The following is a 22,500-nucleotide window of genomic DNA, read 5'->3' as shown; positions in this document are numbered from 1 at the left end:
GCCTAACTAGTAAGATATTTTCATTTAAAAAAATGCCCATTTTAATAATTTTCATTATTTATCCAGGTCTAGAAATCACACTTCCGAAGAGGCTTCCTCAAATATCCTGGTTTTCCAAGAATGTGGGAATCCTGGATCTTTAAAGACAAGAAACTGTAGAGGAGAATTAATCAAAGAAGTGTCTTGATGTTTGCTTGTTTTGTCTGAAATCATTTTGAGGCCGTGCTCGAGCAACACTGATTTAAAGCCTCTTTTCATATGTTTATCACCATATTTCACCCCCCCCCCCCTTTTCCCCCCTTTTTCCCCCCTTTTTCCCCCTTTGTTATGTGAACTTTAAAGGAACATTCTGTTTTCATCATTCTTCAAACATTATGGGAACGTTACTTTTGAATGTTCTCTGAACGTTCTGAAACAGATACATTTAATAGATTTTACAGATACAAGTAGATACATTTAAAAAAACGCTCCATGAACGGTGGATAAATAATGTTTTTTAACGTTTTGAGAAGATGATTTACGGCCAGATGACAGTCTCTGAGGAAAGAGAACCTGAAGCTTTAGATGTTTGTCTGAGGTTCTGTTCACTCTCTGTAGAGTTTCTGGATGTTTGTCCTTCACATGTTGATTTATGTCTCGTGTGATGTTTCATAAGATGTTTCAGAAGAGCAGAAGCCAAGCCTGTGTTTGTCCTCAGTGTGTGATAATGACTGTGATCATGAAGATTCTCTGACCGCTGGAATCCTGATGCGAGACGAGAACATGAACTGAGCAACAGAGAAGCGTGGTCCATCAGACAACACACACACACACACACACACACACACACACACACACACACACACACACACACACACACACTCACTCACACAAACTCTCACACACTCTCACACTCACTCTCGCACTCACACACACACACACACACACTCACACAAACTCTCACACACTCTCACACTCACACTCTTACACACTCTCGCACTCACACACACACACACACACTCACTCACACTCTCTCGCACTCACACACACACACTCACTCACACTCACACACACTCTTTCACACTCACACACACAATCTCTCACACACATTTACATTTCTTCATTTAGCAGACGCTTTTATCCAAAGCGACTTGAGAATAATAGAAGCAGTGAAACAACAATATGCAAGTGCTTAAGGGATTAAACCCTTCCAGTTTAATCTAACGCGGTAGGCTACATGCACTTTTTTATTTTATCATAGTAAATAGATATGAAATAGAAGAGAAAGTGTTAGTATTAATGGATCAAGTGTTGCAGAAAACATCTTGATGGATCATTCCTCCAGCAGGGATCAGTCCAGGTGAAGGTCCGAGAAAGAGGTTTAGAGCCTCTGTGAGATGATCAGCTCCAGGCGGCGTTCACTTGCGGAGCGCTGGGTTCTGGACGTGCGCAAGTCTGGAGTGATGAGTGTGGGTAAAGGGAGCAGAGCCAGTGGTTGTTCTGTAGGCAAACGTCAGTGACTTGAACTTGATGCGAGCGGACACTGGAAACCAGTGCAGATCAGTTGCAGAGGTGTGCCAGATGCTGGAAGACCAGAGAGCTTTACAGTCGTCCAGTCTGGAGAGAACAAGAGCTTGCCACTATCTCACTCACACACACTTACACTTACACGCACACTCTCTCTCTCTCTCGCTCTCACACACACACACACACTCTCTCTCTCTCTCGCTCACACACACACACACACACACACACACACACATTATAAATCTCTCTCACTCTCTCTCTCACACACACACACACACACACTTCTGGTTTCAGAGAAGTCTGTCACACTCTTGCTGCCACGTCTGAAGGAAAGCAGTAAAGTGAACCCGCTGAGATCTCACAAACCGAGACGATGTTTACAGCATCAACAAACACAACGGCCTACATATTTGATGCTAGCTGGTAATCAAAGATTTATTGAATATTCCGTTATCATCATCATCATCTTCCCCTCATGCAGCGACGCAGATGCGTGAAACACACTGATCCGAGAACACATGCAGGATCTGCAGAGTTTGATCAGGATCTCTCGATAAATCAGAATTATGACATACTGAGTCATATTTATAAGCTTAGTCGAAACTGACATACTAAGTCATAATTATGACAGTAAATCATAATTATTAGATAAAAAGTTGAAATTATGACAAAAAGTCAAAATAATAAGCTCGAAACTGGCACAGTAAGTCATCAATTATTTTTGTAGTGTAGTTTTTTTGTAGTTGTAGTTATGAAATAGAAAGTAGAAATCGTGAATTTCTATGTTAGAATTATGCCTTTTTATGTCATAATTTTGACTTTTTGGCTATATGTGCTTGCATGGTTTTGACATCATCAGCTTCAGTGTGTGTGTGTGTGTGTGTGTGTGTGTTTATGAGGAGAAAGTGTCTGGTGTTTTACTGTGCGGTGAGTTTGCAATGTTTTTAATATGTCCTGTGTGTTACTATAGTAGCTGGTGTCCCTGTGGAGCAACATCTCGTTATAATGCGGATTAAAGTCGTTAGATCGATGTCTCACATCTGCATCTCATTGAGATCTAAACCTGAAGGCCTTTATATGCGCTTTACTTTGATCTTTACACCCCGTTTAAAAGTGTCTCGTTCAGGAGATTCCCCGTTTTCCTGAGCTGGTGAAAAGACTGAGTGTGTTGTGTTGTTGTGTTGTGTTGAGTTGTGTTTTGAGTTGAGTTGAGGAGTCATGTTGAGTTGAATCAAGCTGAGTTGTGTTGAGTTGTTGTGTTGAGCTGTGTTGAATTGAGTTGAGTTGAGTTGAGTTGTGTTGTGTTGAGTTGTGTTGTGTTGAGTTGCGTTTAGTAGTGTTTAGTTGTGTTGAGTTAAGTTGTTGAGTTGTTGTGTTGAGTCAAGTTGAGTTGTTGTGTTGACCCGTGTTGAGTCGAGTCAAGTTGAGTTGTGTTGAGTTGTTGTGTTGTCAAGTTGAGTTGTTGTGTTGACCCGTGTTGAGTTGAGTCAAGCTGAGTTGTGTTGAGTTGTTGTGTTGAGTCAAGTTGAGTTGTTGTGTTGACCCGTGTTGAGTTGAGTCAAGTTGAGTTGTTTTGAGTTGAGTTGTTGTGTTGAGCTGTTGTGTTGAGTTGTTGTGTTGAGCTGTTGTGTTGAGTTGTTGTGTTGTTGAGATTTGTTTAGTTGTGTTGAGTAAATTTGAGTTGAGTTGTGTTCTGTAGTGTTGAGTTGTTGTTGAGTTGTATAGTGTTTTGTGTTGAGTTGTGATTTGAGTTGTGTTGTGTTTTGTTGAGTTGTTGAGTTGAGTTCAGTTGTGTTGAGTTGTGTTGTGTTGTTGTAATGAGCTGTTTTGAGTTGTGTAGTGTTGTGTTGTGTTGAGTTGTTATGTTGAGTTGTGTTGAGTTCCGTTCAGTTGTGTTCAGTTGTGTTGAGTTCAGTTCAGTTGTGTTTTATTGAGTTCAGTTGAGTTATGTTGAGTTGTGTTGAGTTGTTGAGTTGTTATGTTGAGTTGTGTTGTTGAGTTCCGTTCAGTTGTGTTGAGTTCAGTTCAGTTGTGTTTTATTGAGTTCAGTTGTGTTGTATTGAGTTCAGTTGAGTTGTGATGAGTTCAGTTGAGTTGTGTTGAGTTGTGTTGAGTTGTTATGTTGAGTTGTGTTGTTGAGTTCCATTCTGTTCAGTTGTGTTATTTTCAGTTCAGTTGAATTCAGTTGAGTTCAGTTGTGTTGTGTTCAGTTCAGTTGATTTGTTCAGTTGAGTTGAGTTGAGTTGTGTTATGCTGTGTTGTGTTGTGTTGTGTTCAGTTCAGTTGATTTGTTCAGTTGAGTTGAGTTCAGTTGTGTTATGCTGTGTTGAGTTGTGTTGTGTTGTATTGATTTGTTGTGAGTTGAATTAAGTTGTCATGTTGAGTTCAGTTGAGTTCAGTTGTTCAGTTGAGTTCTGTTGTGTTGTTGTGTTGTGTTGAGTTGAATTGTTCAGTTGAGTTGAGTTGAGTTGTGTTGAATTGTTCAGTTGAGTTGAGTTGAGTTGAGTTGAATTAAGTTGAGTTGAGTTGAGTTGAGTTGAGCTGAGCTGAGTTGTGTTGAGTTGTGTTGTGTTGTGTTGTGTTCAGTTGAGTTGAGTTGTGTTGTGTTCAGTTCAGTTGAGTTGAGTTTTGTTGTGTTGAGTTCAGTTCAGTTCAGTTCAGTTCAGTTGTGTTGTGTTGAGTTGAATTGTTCAGTTGAGTTGAGTTGAGTTGTGCTGAATTGTTCAGTTGAGTTGAGTTGAGTTGAGTTGAGTTGAGTTGAGTTGTGTTGTGTTGTGTTGTGTTGAGTTCAGTTCAGTTCAGTTCAGTTGAGTCGTGTTGAGTTGAATTGTTCAGTTGAGTTGTGTTGAATTGTTCGGTTGAGTTAAGTTGTGTTGAATTGTTTAGTTGAGTTGAGTTGTGTTGAGTTGAACTGTTCAGTTGTGTTCAGTTGTTGAGTTGTTGATTACTGAGTCTTTAACGTTGTGTTGAGTTGTGTTGAGTTATTGTGAGTTGTGTTGAGTTGTGTTGTGTTGTGTTGAGTTGAATTGTTCAGTTGAGTTGTGTTGAATTGTTCAGTTGAGTTGAGTTGAGTTGAGTTGAGTTGAGCTGAGTTGAGCTGAGTTGAGTTGTGTTGTGTTCAGTTGAGTTGAGTTGAGTTGTGTTGTGTTGTGTTGAGTTGAGTTGAGTTGAGTTCAGTTCAGTTCAGTTGAGTTGAGTTGTGTTGAGTTGAATTGTTCAGTTGAGTTGAGTTGTGCTGAATTGTTGAGTTGAGTTGAGTTGAGTTGTGTTGTGTTCAGTTGAGTTGAGTTGAGTTGAGTTGAGTTGAGTTGAGTTGAGTTGAGTTGAGTTGAGTTGTGTTGAGTTGAGTTGAATTGTTCAGTTGAGTTGAGTTGAGTTGAGTTGTGTTGAATTGTTCAGTTGAGTTGAGTTGAGTTGAATTGAATTGAATTGAATTGAGTTGAGTTGTGTTGTGTTGTGTTGTGTTGTGTTGTGTTGTGTTGAGTTCAGTTCAGTTGAGTCGTGTTGTGTTGAGTTGTTATGTTGAGTTGTGTTGAGTTCCGTTCAGTTGTGTTCAGTTGTGTTGAGTTCAGTTCAGTTGTGTTTTATTGAGTTCAGTTGAGTTATGTTGAGTTGTGTTGAGTTGTTGAGTTGTTATGTTGAGTTGTGTTGTTGAGTTCCGTTCAGTTGTGTTGAGTTCAGTTCAGTTGTGTTTTATTGAGTTCAGTTGTGTTGTATTGAGTTCAGTTGAGTTGTGATGAGTTCAGTTGAGTTGTGTTGAGTTGTGTTGAGTTGTTATGTTGAGTTGTGTTGTTGAGTTCCATTCTGTTCAGTTGTGTTGTGTTATTTTCAGTTCAGTTGAATTCAGTTGAGTTCAGTTGTGTTGTGTTCAGTTCAGTTGATTTGTTCAGTTGAGTTGAGTTGAGTTGTGTTATGCTGTGTTGTGTTGTGTTGTGTTCAGTTCAGTTGATTTGTTCAGTTGAGTTGAGTTCAGTTGTGTTATGCTGTGTTGAGTTGTGTTGTGTTGTATTGATTTGTTGTGAGTTGAATTAAGTTGTTATGTTGAGTTCAGTTGAGTTCAGTTGTTCAGTTGAGTTCTGTTGTGTTGTGTTGTTGTGTTGTGTTGTGTTGAGTTGAATTGTTCAGTTGAGTTGAGTTGAGTTGTGTTGAATTGTTCAGTTGAGTTGAGTTGAGTTGAGTTGAATTAAGTTGAGTTGAGTTGAGTTGAGCTGAGTTGTGTTGAGTTGTGTTGTGTTGTGTTGTGTTCAGTTGAGTTGAGTTGTGTTGTGTTCAGTTCAGTTGAGTTGAGTTTTGTTGTGTTGAGTTCAGTTCAGTTCAGTTCAGTTCAGTTCAGTTGTGTTGTGTTGAGTTGAATTGTTCAGTTGAGTTGAGTTGAGTTGTGCTGAATTGTTCAGTTGAGTTGAGTTGAGTTGAGTTGAGTTGAGTTGTGTTGTGTTGTGTTGAGTTCAGTTCAGTTCAGTTCAGTTGAGTCGTGTTGAGTTGAATTGTTCAGTTGAGTTGTGTTGAATTGTTCGGTTGAGTTAAGTTGTGTTGAATTGTTTAGTTGAGTTGAGTTGTGTTGAGTTGAACTGTTCAGTTGTGTTCAGTTGTTGAGTTGTTGATTACTGAGTCTTTAACGTTGTGTTGAGTTGTGTTGAGTTATTGTGAGTTGTGTTGAGTTGTGTTGTGTTGTGTTGAGTTGAATTGTTCAGTTGAGTTGAGTTGAGTTGTGTTGAATTGTTCAGTTGAGTTGAGTTGAGTTGAGTTGAGCTGAGTTGAGCTGAGTTGAGTTGAGTTGTGTTGTGTTCAGTTGAGTTGAGTTGAGTTGTGTTGTGTTGTGTTGTGTTGAGTTGAGTTCAGTTCAGTTCAGTTCAGTTCAGTTGAGTTGAGTTGTGTTGAGTTGAATTGTTCAGTTGAGTTGAGTTGTGCTGAATTGTTGAGTTGAGTTGAGTTGAGTTGAGTTGTGTTGTGTTCAGTTGAGTTGAGTTGAGTTGAGTTGAGTTGAGTTGTGTTGTGTTGAGTTGAGTTGAATTGTTCAGTTGAGTTGAGTTGAGTTGAGTTGTGTTGAATTGTTCAGTTGAGTTGAGTTGAGTTGAATTGAATTGAATTGAATTGAGTTGAGTTGTGTTGTGTTGTGTTGTGTTGTGTTGTGTTGTGTTGTGTTGAGTTCAGTTCAGTTGAGTCGTGTTGAGTTGAATTGTTCAGTTGAGTTGTGTTGAATTGTTCGGTTGAGTTAAGTTGTGTTGTGTTGAATTGTTCAGTTTAGTTGAGTTGTGTTGAGTTGAACTGTTCAGTTGTGTTCAGTTGTTGAGTTGTTGATTACTGAGTCTTTAACGTTGAGTTGTGTTGAGTTATTGTGAGTTGTGTTGTGTTGAGTTGAATTGTTCAGTTGAGTTGAGTTGAGTTGAGTTGAGTTGAATTGTTCAGTTGAGTTGAGTTGAGTTGAATTGAGTTGAGTTGAGTTGAGTTGAGTTGTGTTGTGTTCAGTTGAGTTGAGTTGTGTTGTGTTGTGTTGTGTTGAGTTCAGTTCAGTTCAGTTGTGTTGTGTTGAGTTGAATTGTTCAGTTGAGTTGAGTTGAGTTGTGCTGAATTGTTCAGTTGAGTTGAGTTGAGTTGTGCTGAATTGTTCAGTTGAATTGAGTTGAGTTGAGTTGAGTTGAGTTGTGTTGTGTTGTGTTGAGTTCAGTTCAGTTCAGTTGAGTCGTGTTGAGTTGAATTGTTCAGTTGAGTTGTGTTGAATTGTTCAGTTGAGTTGAGTTGAGTTGTGTTGGATTGTTCAGTTGAGTTGAGTTGAGTTGAATTGTTCAGTTGAGTTGAGTTGTGCTGAATTGTTGAGTTGAGTTGAGTTGAGTTGAGTTGAGTTGTGTTGTGTTGTGTTCAGTTGAGTTGAGTTGAGTTGAGTTGAGTTGTGTTGTGTTGAGTTGAGTTGAATTGTTCAGTTGAGTTGAGTTGAGTTGTGTTGGATTGTTCAGTTGAGTTGTGTTGAGTTGAATTGTTCAGTTGAGTTGAGTTGTGCTGAATTGTTGAGTTGAGTTGAGTTGTGTTGTGTTCAGTTGAGTTGAGTTGAGTTGAGTTGAGTTGAGTTGTGTTGTGTTGTGTTGAGTTGAGTTGAATTGTTCAGTTGAGTTGAGTTGAGTTGTGTTGAATTGTTCAGTTGAGTTGAGTTGAGTTGAATTGAATTGAGTTGAGTTGAGTTGAGTTGTGTTGTGTTGTGTTGTGTTGTGTTGTGTTGAGTTCAGTTCAGTTCAGTTCAGTTGAGTCGTGTTGAGTTGAATTGTTCAGTTGAGTTGTGTTGAATTGTTCGGTTGAGTTAAGTTGTGTTGTGTTGAATTGTTCAGTTTAGTTGAGTTGTGTTGAGTTGAACTGTTCAGTTGTGTTCAGTTGTTGAGTTGTTGATTACTGAGTCTTTAACGTTGAGTTGTGTTGAGTTATTGTGAGTTGTGTTGAGTTGTGTTGTGTTGTGTTGAGTTGAATTGTTCAGTTGAGTTGAGTTGAGTTGAGTTGAATTGTTCAGTTGAGTTGAGTTGAATTGAGTTGAGTTGAGTTGAGTTGTGTTGTGTTCAGTTGAGTTGAGTTGAGTTGTGTTGTGTTGTGTTGAGTTCAGTTCAGTTCAGTTCAGTTGTGTTGTGTTGAGTTGAATTGTTCAGTTGAGTTGAGTTGAGTTGTGCTGAATTGTTCAGTTGAGTTGAGTTGAGTTGTGCTGAATTGTTCAGTTGAATTGAGTTGAGTTGAGTTGAGTTGAGTTGTGTTGTGTTGAGTTCAGTTCAGTTGAGTCGTGTTGAGTTGAATTGTTCAGTTGAGTTGTGTTGAATTGTTCAGTTGAGTTGAGTTGAGTTGTGTTGGATTGTTCAGTTGAGTTGAGTTGAGTTGAATTGAGTTGAGTTGAGCTGAGTTGAGTTGAGTTGAGTTGTGTTGTGTTGTGTTGAGTTCAGTTCAGTTCAGTTCAGTTCAGTTCAGTTGTATTGTGTTGAGTTGAATTGTTCAGTTGAGTTGAGTTGAGTTGTGCTGAATTGTTGAGTTGAGTTGAGTTGAGTTGTGCTGAATTGTTCAGTTGAGTTGAGTTGAGTTGTGTTGTGTTGAGTTCAGTTCAGTTCCGTTCAGTTCAGTTCAGTTCAGTTCAGTTCAGTTCAGTTCAGTTGAGTTGAGTTGAGTTGAGTTGAGTTGAGTTCAGTTGAGTTGTGTTGTGGTGAGTAGAATTGTTTAGTTGAGTTGAGGTGAGTTGTGCTGAATTGTTCAGTTGAGTTGAGTTGAGTTGAGTTGTGCTGAATTGTTGAGTTGAGTTGAGTTGAGTTGTGCTGAATTGTTCAGTTGAGTTGAGTTGAGTTGTGTTGTGTTGAGTTCAGTTCAGTTCCGTTCAGTTCAGTTCAGTTCAGTTCAGTTCAGTTCAGTTCAGTTGAGTTGAGTTGAGTTGAGTTGAGTTCAGTTGAGTTGTGTTGTGGTGAGTAGAATTGTTTAGTTGAGTTGAGGTGAGTTGTGCTGAATTGTTCAGTTGAGTTGAGTTGAGTTGAGTTCAGTTCAGTTGTGTTGAGTTGAATTGTTCAGTTGAGTTGAGTTGTGTTGAGTTGAACTGTTCAGTTGTGTTCAGTTGTTGAGTTGTTGATTACTGAGTCTTTAACGTTGAGTTGAGTTGTGTTGAGTTATTGTGAGTTGTGTTGAGTTGTGTTGAGTTGAGTTCAGTTGAGTTGTGTTGTGGTGAGTAGAATTGTTTAGTTGAGTTGAGTTGAGGTGAGTTGTGCTGAATTGTTGAGTTGAGTTGAGTTGAGTTGTGTTCAGTTCAGTTCAGTTCAGTTGTGTTGAGTTGAATTGTTCAGTTGTGTTGTGTTGAATTGTTCAGTTTAGTTGAGTTGTGTTGAGTTGTTGAGTTGTTGATTACTGAGTCTTTAACGTTGAGTTGAGTTGTGTTGAGTTGTGTTGAGTTATTGTGAGTTGTGTTGAGTTGTGTTGAGTTGAGTTGAACGCTTCATTCCATCAGATTGAGAAACTGAAGAGACTGTGACTTTAAACACTCAACAGGTTTTGATGCAGCAGCAGCCAATGACAAACAAGAGAATGAATGATGCGTTTCCTGTGTGTTACTGAACACACACATGTCAGGGCTTCTCCTCACACACTCACTTCAGTGACTTCCACTGTGAACCAAAGAAGACATTCCTCAAAATATCCTTTGGTTTGAAGAAAGATGATAAATGATCATTTCTGGTTTTGTCTGTAAATAATCCTGTCTTCTCATTTCAACTGTATTATCAGCATTCATGCGTTTCTGGAATCATAAATCAACTGATATAGTGTATGAAATGTACTGTGGAGTGTATAATGTGTGTGGAGTGTGTGTGTGTGGAGCGTGTGTGTGTAGAGCGTGTGTGTGTGGAGTGTGTGTGTAGAGCGTGTGTGTGTAGAGCGTGTGTGTGTAGAGCGTGTTGTAAACGCTGAACTCGTGCTGTGTTTCACATGTGGCGCATGAAGAACTTCTTATTTGATTTTAATGAGCAGAGGTCAATCCTCATGACCCTCATTAACACACACACACACACACACACACACACACGAACCCTACCCCTAAACCTACCCATCACACACACACACACACACACACACACACACACACACACACACACTACCCATCACAGGAAACTTTCTGCATTTTTACATTTCCAAAAAAAACTCATTCTGTATGATTTATAAGCTTGTTTACCTCAGTTTAGGTCCCCACTGTGACACGAGTCCCCATGAGTCTGTGTCCATTCAGGTTGAAGTCCCCACCGGGATAGAAAAACAGGTACACACACACACACACACACACACACAGAGAGAGAGAGAGATGGACAACAGTTAGACTCTCCTCTGGTTTCTCTCTCTCTGAAGTGTGTTTGAGGACAGCAGAATCAGGAGCCAAACCCGCAGCGCCACAGACTCATCTCAGAGAGACAGTGAACGTGACAAACTCCACATTCTGCTCTTTACACACTCCACAGAAACACAACCTGTCTTTATCCTGTGATTAAAGGTGAAGACCAGCAGGACCTCCATCATATTCTGGCTCAGGATACACTGATATATGTCAGCGGGCGAGTGAATGCCCGAGTGTTTCTTCTGCTCCCAAAGTGACAATTCATTATTTTTAAACACCGATTCACTGATATGAGTGAAAGTAAATGATAAAAACATATGTATGGTGTCAACTTTTTTAAACATCTACACTCGAAAAAACACTGGGTTAAAAACAGCCCAGTATAGGACAGAACACATGTTGGGTTCATTTACCCAGCAAATTGGGTCATTTATTTAACTCAGCATAATGGGTTGATTCATTTTGACTACAGTAATAGTTTTTTTATATTATTTCTTACTTCATAGATTCATACTTTACAGATTAACTTAAATCCTCTAAATAAATAAATAAATAATACACAACCAGGTTTGCAAGATAATTCCTTTATTTTTTTTAACTTTTTCTAAATTAAACATTTAGAAGTAATTCAAGTGTTACACAACAACTACCCAAACATTGTGTTGTTACGCCTGACCCAGGAGCTGGGTGACACAGACTCTACCCAAACTCTGAGAAAACAACCCAGAAAACTGACCCAAAAGACTCAACCCAGGATTTGGGTAGAAAAAATAACCCCAGATATTTGAGCCCAGGCGTGTGTGTGATGCGGCTCAGCGGGCGAGTGAATGACCGAGTGTTTCTTCTGCTCCCAAAGTCACAAGTCATTATTTTTAAATACAAATAAGTGTGAAAGTAAATGATAAAAACAGATGTAAACATAAAGACCATCTCATTTCTTTTGTTCTAAATATATCTGATTCTAGAACACATCACACCAGTCCTCAGGTCTTTACACTGGCTCCCAGTTACATTTAGGATTGATTTTAAAGTATTATTACTGGTATATATATCATTCAATGGCCTAGGACCTCAATATATTGCAGATATGCTCACTGAATATAAACCCAACAGATCACTCAGATCATTAGGATCATATCAGCTAGAAACAGCAAGGCTTCACTCTAAGCATGGCGAGTCGGCTTTAGCTATTATGCTGGACCAGCTTCCAGAGGAGATCAGACGTGCTCCTACAGTCACTTTCACATCCAGACTCAAAACACTTCTGTGCATTTACTGAATGAGCACTGTGCCGCTGTTCGTCCGACTGTTTGTATTGCACTGTATTTTATTTTTCTAAACTGTTTTAATTATTCTTATTTCTTTTTATTATTTTAATTTCTTCTATGTAAAGCACTTTGAATTGCCATTGTGTATGAAATGTGCTATATAAATAAACTTGCCTTGCCTTGCCTAGTTTCTAACAGCAACATTTACAAATTACGTATTTGTTATTTACAAATTTTCATTTGTATTTCATTGTATGAACCAAAACAGACATTTCTCCAAATATCTTTTGGTTTGGAAGAACATGATAAACGATCATTTTCTCTCACTTTTCTCTTATTAATGAATCATTGCATTTAACTTATCTTTAATGAACTCTATGGTTTGCTTTATTGTATGTAATGCAGTTGTTGTGAGATCTGTGTGTAGAGCTGATGATGTGTAACTCTGAGACTGAACAGATGCACGCGCACCAGCTCCTCCTCAACCTCATCCTCGCGCGCTGAGCTTCAGATGGTCACGCGCGCTCTCTCGCACACACACCGCTGTTTTAGCGTGCATTATGGAGCGCGGGAGTCTCGTTCTGCTGTTCGTGTGTGTTTGTAGTTGCGTTCCGACAGTTTTCTCTCAGCTGAACGCCGGATCGAGAGCGGCGGCTCGCGCGCAACAGGCCGGTGCACTGCGCGCGCGGACGCGATGGACGAATAACGGGCGCGTGTTTAATCTGATGAGCCGCGGGTCCGAGTACGTGCCGCGGGAACGCGCCGCTCCACCGGAGACCGGGACCAGGAACGGGAGGAACGCGAGCAGGAGCTCCGGTGATGAAGGGATGATGTCCGATGATCCGTACGATCCCTACAAATCCATCAGGAACAGTCACTACAACCCGTACTACAACTACTACGACTCGTACTACCGACCTAGTCCGAGGAGCGCGCAGAGGCATCACGGGTACGGAACCAGATACTTCCAGAATGGTAAGAACCGGTCCAACACCAGAGAACGTTCTGCCAAGGTTCTCTCAGAGTTGTGATCAAACGTTCTTCCAGTGACGTTAACAGAGCGTTCGTTCAAAGTTATCTGGTCTTTAAAAATGTTATCAAAATGTTTGAACAAAAACATTATTTATACGTCATTCTTGGAACGTTTTTCTGAAACATTTTAGTTGTATGTTCGTCTAACGTTTTTTTTTTTAAATGTTACTGCTTGTTTCAGAACGTTCAGAGAACATTTAAAAATAATGTTCCCATAATGTTTGAAGAATTATTAAATGGAGAAGAAACAATCTCTAACGTTCACATCATAGACAAAACGTATTGAATTTTTTTGGGGAACATCCAGAGAACATTCAGAAACAACGTTTTCATAATGCAACAGTAACGCCTTTGTGATCATTGTTATTATTAAGGAAACACACACACACACACACACACACACTCTCTCTCTCTCTCTCTCTCTCTCTCTCTCACACACACACACACACACTCTCTCTCTCTCTCTCTCTCACACACACACACACACACACAGACTCTCTCTCTCACACACACACACACACACACAAACACACACACACAGACTCTCTCTCTCTCACACACACACACACACACACACTCTCTCACTCTCTCACACACACACACACACACACACACACACACTCTCTCTCTCTCTCTCTCACACACACGCACACACACACACACACACACACACACACACACACACTCTCTCTCTCTCTCTCTCTCACACACACACACTCTCTCTCTCTCTCTCTCTCACACACACACACACTCTTTCTGTCTTGCCACTGTCGCCTTTGGCTTTTGTCTTTTTTAGTTCGGGACATTTAATGTAATATTCCACAATATTATTGATCTCCTGCACTGACACCATTATATGAGAACTGAACTGAGCTGACGATGACATCACGGTTTACTCCAGAGCGGCAATATATATATAAATATGAACTAAATTAATAACTTTTTTAAAACAAAAATGAGCCATCACTGAACTGACTTAAGCTGGACTGACGCTATTCTCTTCTGGAAACAAACTTTGCTGCATTATTCTCCTGTTATCTCAGTAAAGCTGAAACACTCTGTGTTGTGAAAGCGCTGTGTAATAAAGGAGACTCGACTGGAATCTCCGCAGGTCTCCCGGATCTGGTGGTCGATCCCTACATGATCCAGGTCTCCACGTACGTCCAGAGAGTCCCGATGTACAACCTCAGATGCGCTGCGGAGGAGAACTGCCTGGCGAGGTCTGATTACAATCACTAATGATGATGATGATGATGATGAAGATGATGATGATGATGCACTCTTAAAAATAAAGCTTCTTTATCAGCATCAATGCTTCCATGAAGAACCTCGAACATCCATGGATTCTTTCCACTGCATAAAATGTGCTTTAGATTATTAAATGTTCTTCACATTATGAAAAAACTTCTGTGGCATTGATGGAAAAACTCCTCTTGTGGAATATTTGTGTTTAACCTTATAGTCACTCAATAACTTTACAGCAACAGAAACTGTTTTCTGGTTTCTGAACTCAAGAACTGTTGAAGAACCTGATATTAAACGTGTTCTCCTTCTGTGTTCCTCAGTTCGTCAGCAAACGCGCGAGACTACGACACCAGGGTTCTGTTGAGGTTCCCTCAGCGCGTGAAGAACCAGGGAACCGCAGACTTCCTTCCCAGCAGACCGAGGCACGCCTGGGAATGGCACAGCTGCCACAAGTGAGGAGAACACACAGACAGGAGACGCTGAGACTGGTGGAGTTAGGGTTAGGGTTAGTGGTGGAGTTAAAGAGTGACCCTGTGATTTACTCGCCCTCAAGCCTTTCTAGGTGTACATAACTTTCTTATTTCAGCCAACGATGTCGGAGTTATATTGAAAAATATCCCGGCTCTTCCCAGCTTTTGAGGTCACTTGTCATGTGTCGGGTCAGAGGTCACCCTTACTGTTGAACTCGACTCGCATACGGCCGTTACCAAAAGCCAGTGATTATAGTTTATAAAGTTATAAATATGGATATTTTTCTTGGCTTCAGAAGGCCTTTATTAACCCCTGGAGCCGTATGGATTACTGTTATGACGGATGGATGCACTTTTTTGGGCTTCAGAATCTCAGGTATCATATATACCTAGGCTAGGATGGCTTGAGGACGAGTAAATCATGGGATCATTTTTGGGTGCAGTAAATCTACCTTTAAAGTACATTTATATTGTAGTGAACAGAGAAAATGACAGACTCACTTAACGGTTTTAATGCTGCTTTATTAACGTGAGCACCTGTGTGACCGATGCACAGTCCAGAGAGCCTCAAACTTCTGGAACTTTCACCCCAGATTTGCCCCCAGATGTTTGTCACACCAGCCCTAAACGACAGAAAACAACATTGCTGTGATGTGATTTCAAATTAATCTGCTGGAAAAAAGAATAACAGGCGAAATGAAAGCATGTGTGTTTCAGTCACTATCACAGCATGAACGAGTTCAGCCATTACGACCTGCTGGACTCCAGCACACAGCAGAGGGTCGCCGAGGGCCATAAAGCCAGTTTCTGTCTGGAGGACACGTCCTGCGACCCCGGCTACTACCGCCGCTACGCCTGCACGTCCCACACACAGGTGCGTTCACACCGCCACACACACACACAGTTGCGTTCACACCGCCACACACACACACAGTTGCGTTCACACCGCCACACACACAGGTGCGTTCACACCGCCACACACACACAGGTGCGTTCACACCGCCACACACACACACAGGTGCGTTCACACCGCCACACACACACACAGTTGCGTTCACGCCGCTACACACACACACAGTTGCGTTCACACCGCCACACACACAGGTGCGTTCACACCGCCACACACACACAGGTGCGTTCACACCGCCACACACACACACAGGTGCGTTCACACCGCCACACACACACAGTTGCGTTCACACCGCCACACACACACAGGTGCGTTCACACCGCCACACACACACAGTTGCGTTCACACCGCCACACACACACACAGGTGCGTTCACACCGCCACACACACAGGTGCGTTCACACCGCCACACACACACAGGTGCGTTCACACCGCCACACACACACAGTTGCGTTCACACCGCCACACACACACACAGTTGCGTTCACACCGCCACACACACACAAGTGCGTTCACACCGCCACACACACACACAGTTGCGTTCACACCGCCACACACACACAAGTGCGTTCACACCGCCACACACACACAGTTGCGTTCACACCGCCACACACACACAAGTGCGTTCACACCGCCACACACACACACAGTTGCGTTCACACCGCCACACACAGTTGCGTTCACACCGCCACACACACACAGGTGCGTTCACACCGCCACACACACACAGTTGCGTTCACACCGCCACACACACACAGTTGCGTTCACACCGCCACACACACACACAGTTGCGTTCACACCGCCACACACACAGGTGCGTTCACACCGCCACACACACACACAGGTGCGTTCACACCGCCACACACACACAGGTGCGTTCACACCGCCACACACACACAGTTGCGTTCACACCGCCACACACACACAGTTGCGTTCACACCGCCACACACACACAGGTGCGTTCACACCGCCACACACACACACAGTTGCGTTCACACCGCCACACACACACAAGTGCGTTCACACCGCCACACACACACAGAGGTGCGTTCACACCGCCACACACACACAGTTGCGTTCACACTGCCACACACACACAGTTGCGTTCACACCGCCACACACACACACAGTTGCGTTCACACCGCCACACACACAGGTGCGTTCACACCGCCACACACACACACAGGTGCGTTCACACCGCCACACACACACAGTTGCGTTCACACCGCCACACACACACAGTTGCGTTCACACCGCCACACACACACAGGTGCGTTCACACCGCCACACACACACACAGTTGCGTTCACACCGCCACACACACACAAGTGCGTTCACACCGCCACACACACACACAGGTGCGTTCACACCGCCACACACACAGGTGCGTTCACACCGCCACACACACACACAGGTGCGTTCACACCGCCACACACACAGAGGTGCGTTCACACCGCCACACACACACACAGTTGCGTTCACACCGCCACACACACAGGTGCGTTCACACCGCCACACACACACAGGTGCGTTCACACCGCCACACACACAGGTGCGTTCACACCGCCACACACACACACAGTTGCGTTCACACCGCCACACACACACAAGTGCGTTCACACCGCCACACACACACACAGTTGCGTTCACACCGCCACACACAGTTGCGTTCACACCGCCACACACACACAGGTGCGTTCACACTGCCACACACACACAGTTGCGTTCACACCGCCACACACACACAGTTGCGTTCACACCGCCACACACACACACAGTTGCGTTCACACCGCCACACACACAGGTGCGTTCACACCGCCACACACACACAGGTGCGTTCACACTGCCACACACACACAGTTGCGTTCACACCGCCACACACACACAGTTGCGTTCACACCGCCACACACACACACAGTTGCGTTCACACCGCCACACACACAGGTGCGTTCACACCGCCACACACACACACAGGTGCGTTCACACCGCCACACACACACAGGTGCGTTCACACCGCCACACACACACACAGTTGCGTTCACACCGCCACACACACACAGTTGCGTTCACACCGCCACACACACACAGTTGCGTTCACACCGCCACACACACACAGGTGCGTTCACACCGCCACACACACACACAGTTGCGTTCACACCGCCACACACACACAAGTGCGTTCACACCGCCACACACACACAGAGGTGCGTTCACACCGCCACACACACACAGGTGCGTTCACACCGCCACACACACACACAGTTGCGTTCACACCGCCACACACACACAAGTGCGTTCACACCGCCACACACACACACAGGTGCGTTCACACCGCCACACACACACAGGTGCGTTCACACCGCCACACACACACACAGGTGCGTTCACACCGCCACACACACACACAGTTGCGTTCACGCCGCTACACACACACACAGTTGCGTTCACACCGCCACACACACAGGTGCGTTCACACCGCCACACACACACAGGTGCGTTCACACTGCCACACACACACAGTTGCGTTCACACCGCCACACACACACAGTTGCGTTCACACCGCCACACACACACAGTTGCGTTCACACCGCCACACACACACAGGTGCGTTCACACCGCCACACACACACACAGTTGCGTTCACACCGCCACACACACACAAGTGCGTTCACACCGCCACACACACACAGAGGTGCGTTCACACCGCCACACACACACAGTTGCGTTCACACTGCCACACACACACAGTTGCGTTCACACCGCCACACACACACACAGTTGCGTTCACACCGCCACACACACAGGTGCGTTCACACCGCCACACACACACACAGGTGCGTTCACACCGCCACACACACACAGTTGCGTTCACACCGCCACACACACACAGTTGCGTTCACACCGCCACACACACACAGGTGCGTTCACACCGCCACACACACACACAGTTGCGTTCACACCGCCACACACACACAAGTGCGTTCACACCGCCACACACACACACAGGTGCGTTCACACCGCCACACACACAGGTGCGTTCACACCGCCACACACACACACAGGTGCGTTCACACCGCCACACACACAGAGGTGCGTTCACACCGCCACACACACACACAGTTGCGTTCACACCGCCACACACACAGGTGCGTTCACACCGCCACACACACACAGGTGCGTTCACACCGCCACACACACACAGGTGCGTTCACACCGCCACACACACAGGTGCGTTCACACCGCCTCACACACAGGTGCGTTCACACCGCCACACACACACACAGGTGCGTTCACACCGCAACACACACACAGCACAGACGACACACACACCGCCTCATGATCCCGTCTCTCGCCACAGGGTTTGAGTCCGGGATGCTACGACACCTACAGCGCAGACATCGACTGCCAGTGGATCGACATCACAGACGTCCAGCCGGGACGATACACCCTCAAGGTCAGAAACCCTCACGCTTCTCTTGAGGATTGCTGTTGTTTTGTAGGTATGATATATTTCACGAGTTCACACTTACATGTAATTAAGTGGAGTAAAGGTTATGCGTATTTGGCCGAACCCAGAGTACGGTCTCCCCGGTTGTTGTAAGAGTAGTTAGGACTAGAAGTGAGGAGATGGAGGTGGAGGGATGCTGTTAAAGAGGTAAGTCTGCTGTATATCTCTCATTTTGGTAATTATTTGATTAACTGAGTGCGCTCCTCTTCAGTTCATTTAGGTTAATTATATGATTGTGCTCCTCCCGAACTTTGTTAATAAAACATCATCTAAATTACGTCATATGCAGGGGCGATTCCAGGATTTTATAAATGGGGGGGGGGGGGGGGGGCACAGGGGGAACCGAGAACCAGTGAGGGGGGGTCATGGGAAATCAGAAAATTCAACTGGAAATTAATACTTGTTTAGAAAATATTAAGCATGATTTCAAAAATCTTTGCAATGCCCAGTGCCCTAATATAGATGGTATTAAATGTGGCACTGCATTTATTGCACCACACAGTTTTGTTCTAATAAAAATTAAAAAAAAACTCTGTCCTCTTTTCATTCTCATCTATATTAATATAGATAATATTTATGTATTTATATTTATGTGGTGGTGTGCGCTGCCGCTGAATAACACTGACAAGTCCTCTCTATTCAGTAACGTTAGTCTGACGAAGTTGCTGGCGACATACTATAGCTTGATCAGTCACACATGAAAGTAATCAGACTAACATACGGTGTGATATTTCAAAATATATACTGTAACTGAGTAGGTATTTACCATAAACAGTGACGTGTCGAGGTGTCTCTCTCTCCTGTTTGAAAAACACGGCCCAGTGATTCTGCTTTATCGCAAATCAAGCAGTGATTGACAGCGCTCTGATCCAATGGTGTTGGGCATTGTCATGTTGACAGTAAATCTAGCCCAGTGATGTTTGGGGGGGGGCACCAGGGGGGCCAATCATATTCCGGGGGGGGGGGGTTGGGGCGGTGCCACCCTGTGTCCCCCCTCTAGACACGCCCCTGGTCATATGCTCCCAATGACAAATGCGGAACAGTTCATGCGGTCATGAGCTCAAGGCTAGATTATTGTAATGCTCTGCTGGGGGGTTGCCCTGCACGCTTAATAAACAAACTCCAAAACACAGCATTTGCACATATATATTCAAACGTGCATACCTATAGACTAAACACGTAAAATGCATGTGCACGCTGTCACCATTTTCACGTTTTTGACCTTTACACGGAGATGATAACGTTTTACATTTTTTTTCAACGCATGCACCTTGGATCCTGTTTCAAAGTTTGCGTTCTCGAGCTCTAAACACTGTTGTCGTGTAAATTAACAGACAGTTTTCTGTGAGAGCGGTGTGTGTTAGCGGCCCCTAAGTTAATAACTAATGATCTTTACAATGGAAGTGAATCAATCAAAACTAACTTTATCTGGACAATAACTTTATTCTAGATCTGCTGTAAAGCCTAAACAATCTCTGTTACTGTAATCTCCTGATATCACTGTAAAGCTGCTGTGAAACGCTCTGTATTGTTAAAGCGCTGTATAAATGAAGGAGACTTGACTTGTATGTGTGAGAGGGTTTGATGTTTTTATTCCAGGTCACAGTGAACCCTGGGTTCCAGGTGTCCGAGTCGGACTTCAGCAATAACATCGTCCGCTGTGACGTCCAGTACACCGGCAGCTCCGCTCACGTGTCTGGCTGCGGCGTGACTCCGTAAGGGTTTATTTGCATTTTTGATTATGCTTGCAAACCATACAGAGATGATATTAATGATATACAACTTTGTATACAATACACAAAATATATCAACAATATGTTCTATGTCATCTGAACATACAGGAGAAAAAAGAAAAACATTTAACAATGATTTGCTAAAAAAAGAAAAATAACAAATGAAAAGTAGGAGAATTTTTTTATATTATTGTAGCAAGTCTAAAGATTATGTTCAATATCAGGTGGTTACATTATTTTATACATATTGTACAAATTAAAGTCATTACAAATTGAGGTTGTCTTACTTGCTTTCTTGTTTACTGAGGATGAAATAGTGTTACGTATGGAAGATTGTTTCCGCCACAGAATAAAACATTTTAAAAGATAATTGTGACTTTTTATCTCACAATTGCGAGTTTACATCTCGAAATTCTGACTTTATTTTCTCAGAATTGCGAGATATAAAGTCAGAATTGCGTGAAATAAAGTCGCAATTGCGAGATATAAAGTCAGAATTGCGAGATATGAAGTCAGAATTGCGAGATATAAAGTCAGAATTGCGTGAAAAAAGTCGCAATTGCGAGATATAAAGTCAGAATTATGTGTTATAAAGTCAGAATTGCGAGATATAAAGTCAGAATTGCGAAATATAAAGTCAGAATTCTGACTTTTTTTCTCGCAATTGCGACTTTATATCTCGCAATTCTGACTTTATAACACATAATTGCGAGTTTATATCTCGCAATTCTGACATATTTTCTCAGAATTGTGATATATAAAGTCCAATTCTAAAGGGAAAAAAAACGACTTTTTTTTTTTTTTTTACCTTAGAATAGTTTATATCTCACAATTCTGACTTTATATTTCCCAATTGCGTATTATAAAGTCAGAATTGCGAGATATAATAAACATGCAATTCTGAGAAAAAAAGTCAGAATTTCAAGTATGTTTCTCGCAATTGCGAGTTTATATCTCATAATTCTGACTTTATATCACGCAATTGCAACTTTATATCACGCAATTCTGAGATAAAAAGTCAGAAGTCGGAATTGTGAGATTAAAAAGTCACAATTACCTTTTTTATTTTTCACTCTGTGGCGGAAACAAGTTTCCATAGTTACGGTACATTTCAATTTCTTTCAAAAAAACAAGAAAAACTGTTTTGTTTGTTGGTGAATTTACATTTATGTATATAAAATTTGCCAAGAAAATAAATTAAATTGTTTTTAGTGGGGTCAGAATCAAAGTATCCAAAAATAATGTCTTTAAAGGTTATGGATATATCTTGCTCTGGATATTATCTGAAATAAATGTGTCAATATTTTTCCCGTCTGAAGAGTGTTGAGCGTCTCCATCCTTCTGTTCACAGACACTGAGCGGATTTTCCCACCGGACCGGAAACATCAACATCACTGCTGTTCATCACAGATCATCTGTGCCGAAGGAAGCCGATATCTGTGAAGTTACACCGCAGTAAATGAGCTTTAACCCATGCGTCCGATACCCAGCTGACCGAGATATGTTCTGAGAACGTTCTCATTAAGTTATGAAAACGTTATTTCTGAATGTTCCCTGAATGTTTTAAAACGTTTTTTCTTGGTTATGTGAACATTAAGGGAACATTCCATTCAAACATTATGGGAACGTTACTTTTGAATGTTCTCTGAACGTTTAACATTTAAAAAACACGCAACTAAAAGATTTCAGAAACGATGGATGAATAACGTTTTGAGAACATTATTAAAGGCCGGATAGCTTCAACATCACTGGAAGAGTGTTTGTTCGTAATGTTATGAGAACGTTCCCTGTTAGCTGTACATGTGGTATTATGTTATTTTGTCTTCATTAGTGTGAGTCGTAGTCGCACTTGCTCTTTAGAAAGAGTCGAGGGTCTTTCAGTTATATATTCATGTTAACCGTATTGTTTAGTTTGAATGATCCGGAAGGGTTAATGAGTGGCGTGAGAGAGGCTGAACATGTGAATGTCGTTTTCAGGCTCATGTTTGATATTATCTGTGT

The 22,500-nt window shown here is 42.6% G+C and overlaps 1 protein-coding gene across 1 annotated transcript in view; it reads left to right on the top strand.

Annotated features, from left to right (window-relative positions):
- Positions 1-12,137: 12,137 nt before the first annotated feature.
- lox (lysyl oxidase) overlaps positions 12,138-22,500 on the top strand; it is a 10,471-nt gene continuing 108 nt past the window's right edge. The window contains exons 1-7 of the mRNA XM_084086698.1: positions 12,138-12,576; positions 13,745-13,853; positions 14,199-14,330; positions 15,066-15,222; positions 18,617-18,712; positions 20,366-20,481; positions 21,851-22,500. The exon at positions 21,851-22,500 is cut by the window's right edge and continues 108 nt beyond it. Coding sequence (XP_083942824.1) covers positions 12,162-12,576; positions 13,745-13,853; positions 14,199-14,330; positions 15,066-15,222; positions 18,617-18,712; positions 20,366-20,481; positions 21,851-21,857 — 1,032 coding nt within the window. The 5' untranslated portion in view covers positions 12,138-12,161 and the 3' untranslated portion in view covers positions 21,858-22,500. The remainder of the gene's footprint in view (positions 12,577-13,744; positions 13,854-14,198; positions 14,331-15,065; positions 15,223-18,616; positions 18,713-20,365; positions 20,482-21,850) is intronic.

This window comes from Abramis brama (assembly GCF_963993115.1).
Source record: "Abramis brama genome assembly, chromosome: 16".
Taxonomy (NCBI): Eukaryota; Metazoa; Chordata; class Actinopteri; order Cypriniformes; family Leuciscidae; genus Abramis; species Abramis brama.
Note: the sequence above shows the minus strand (reverse complement) of the source record. Positions and strands in the feature narration are given on the sequence as shown.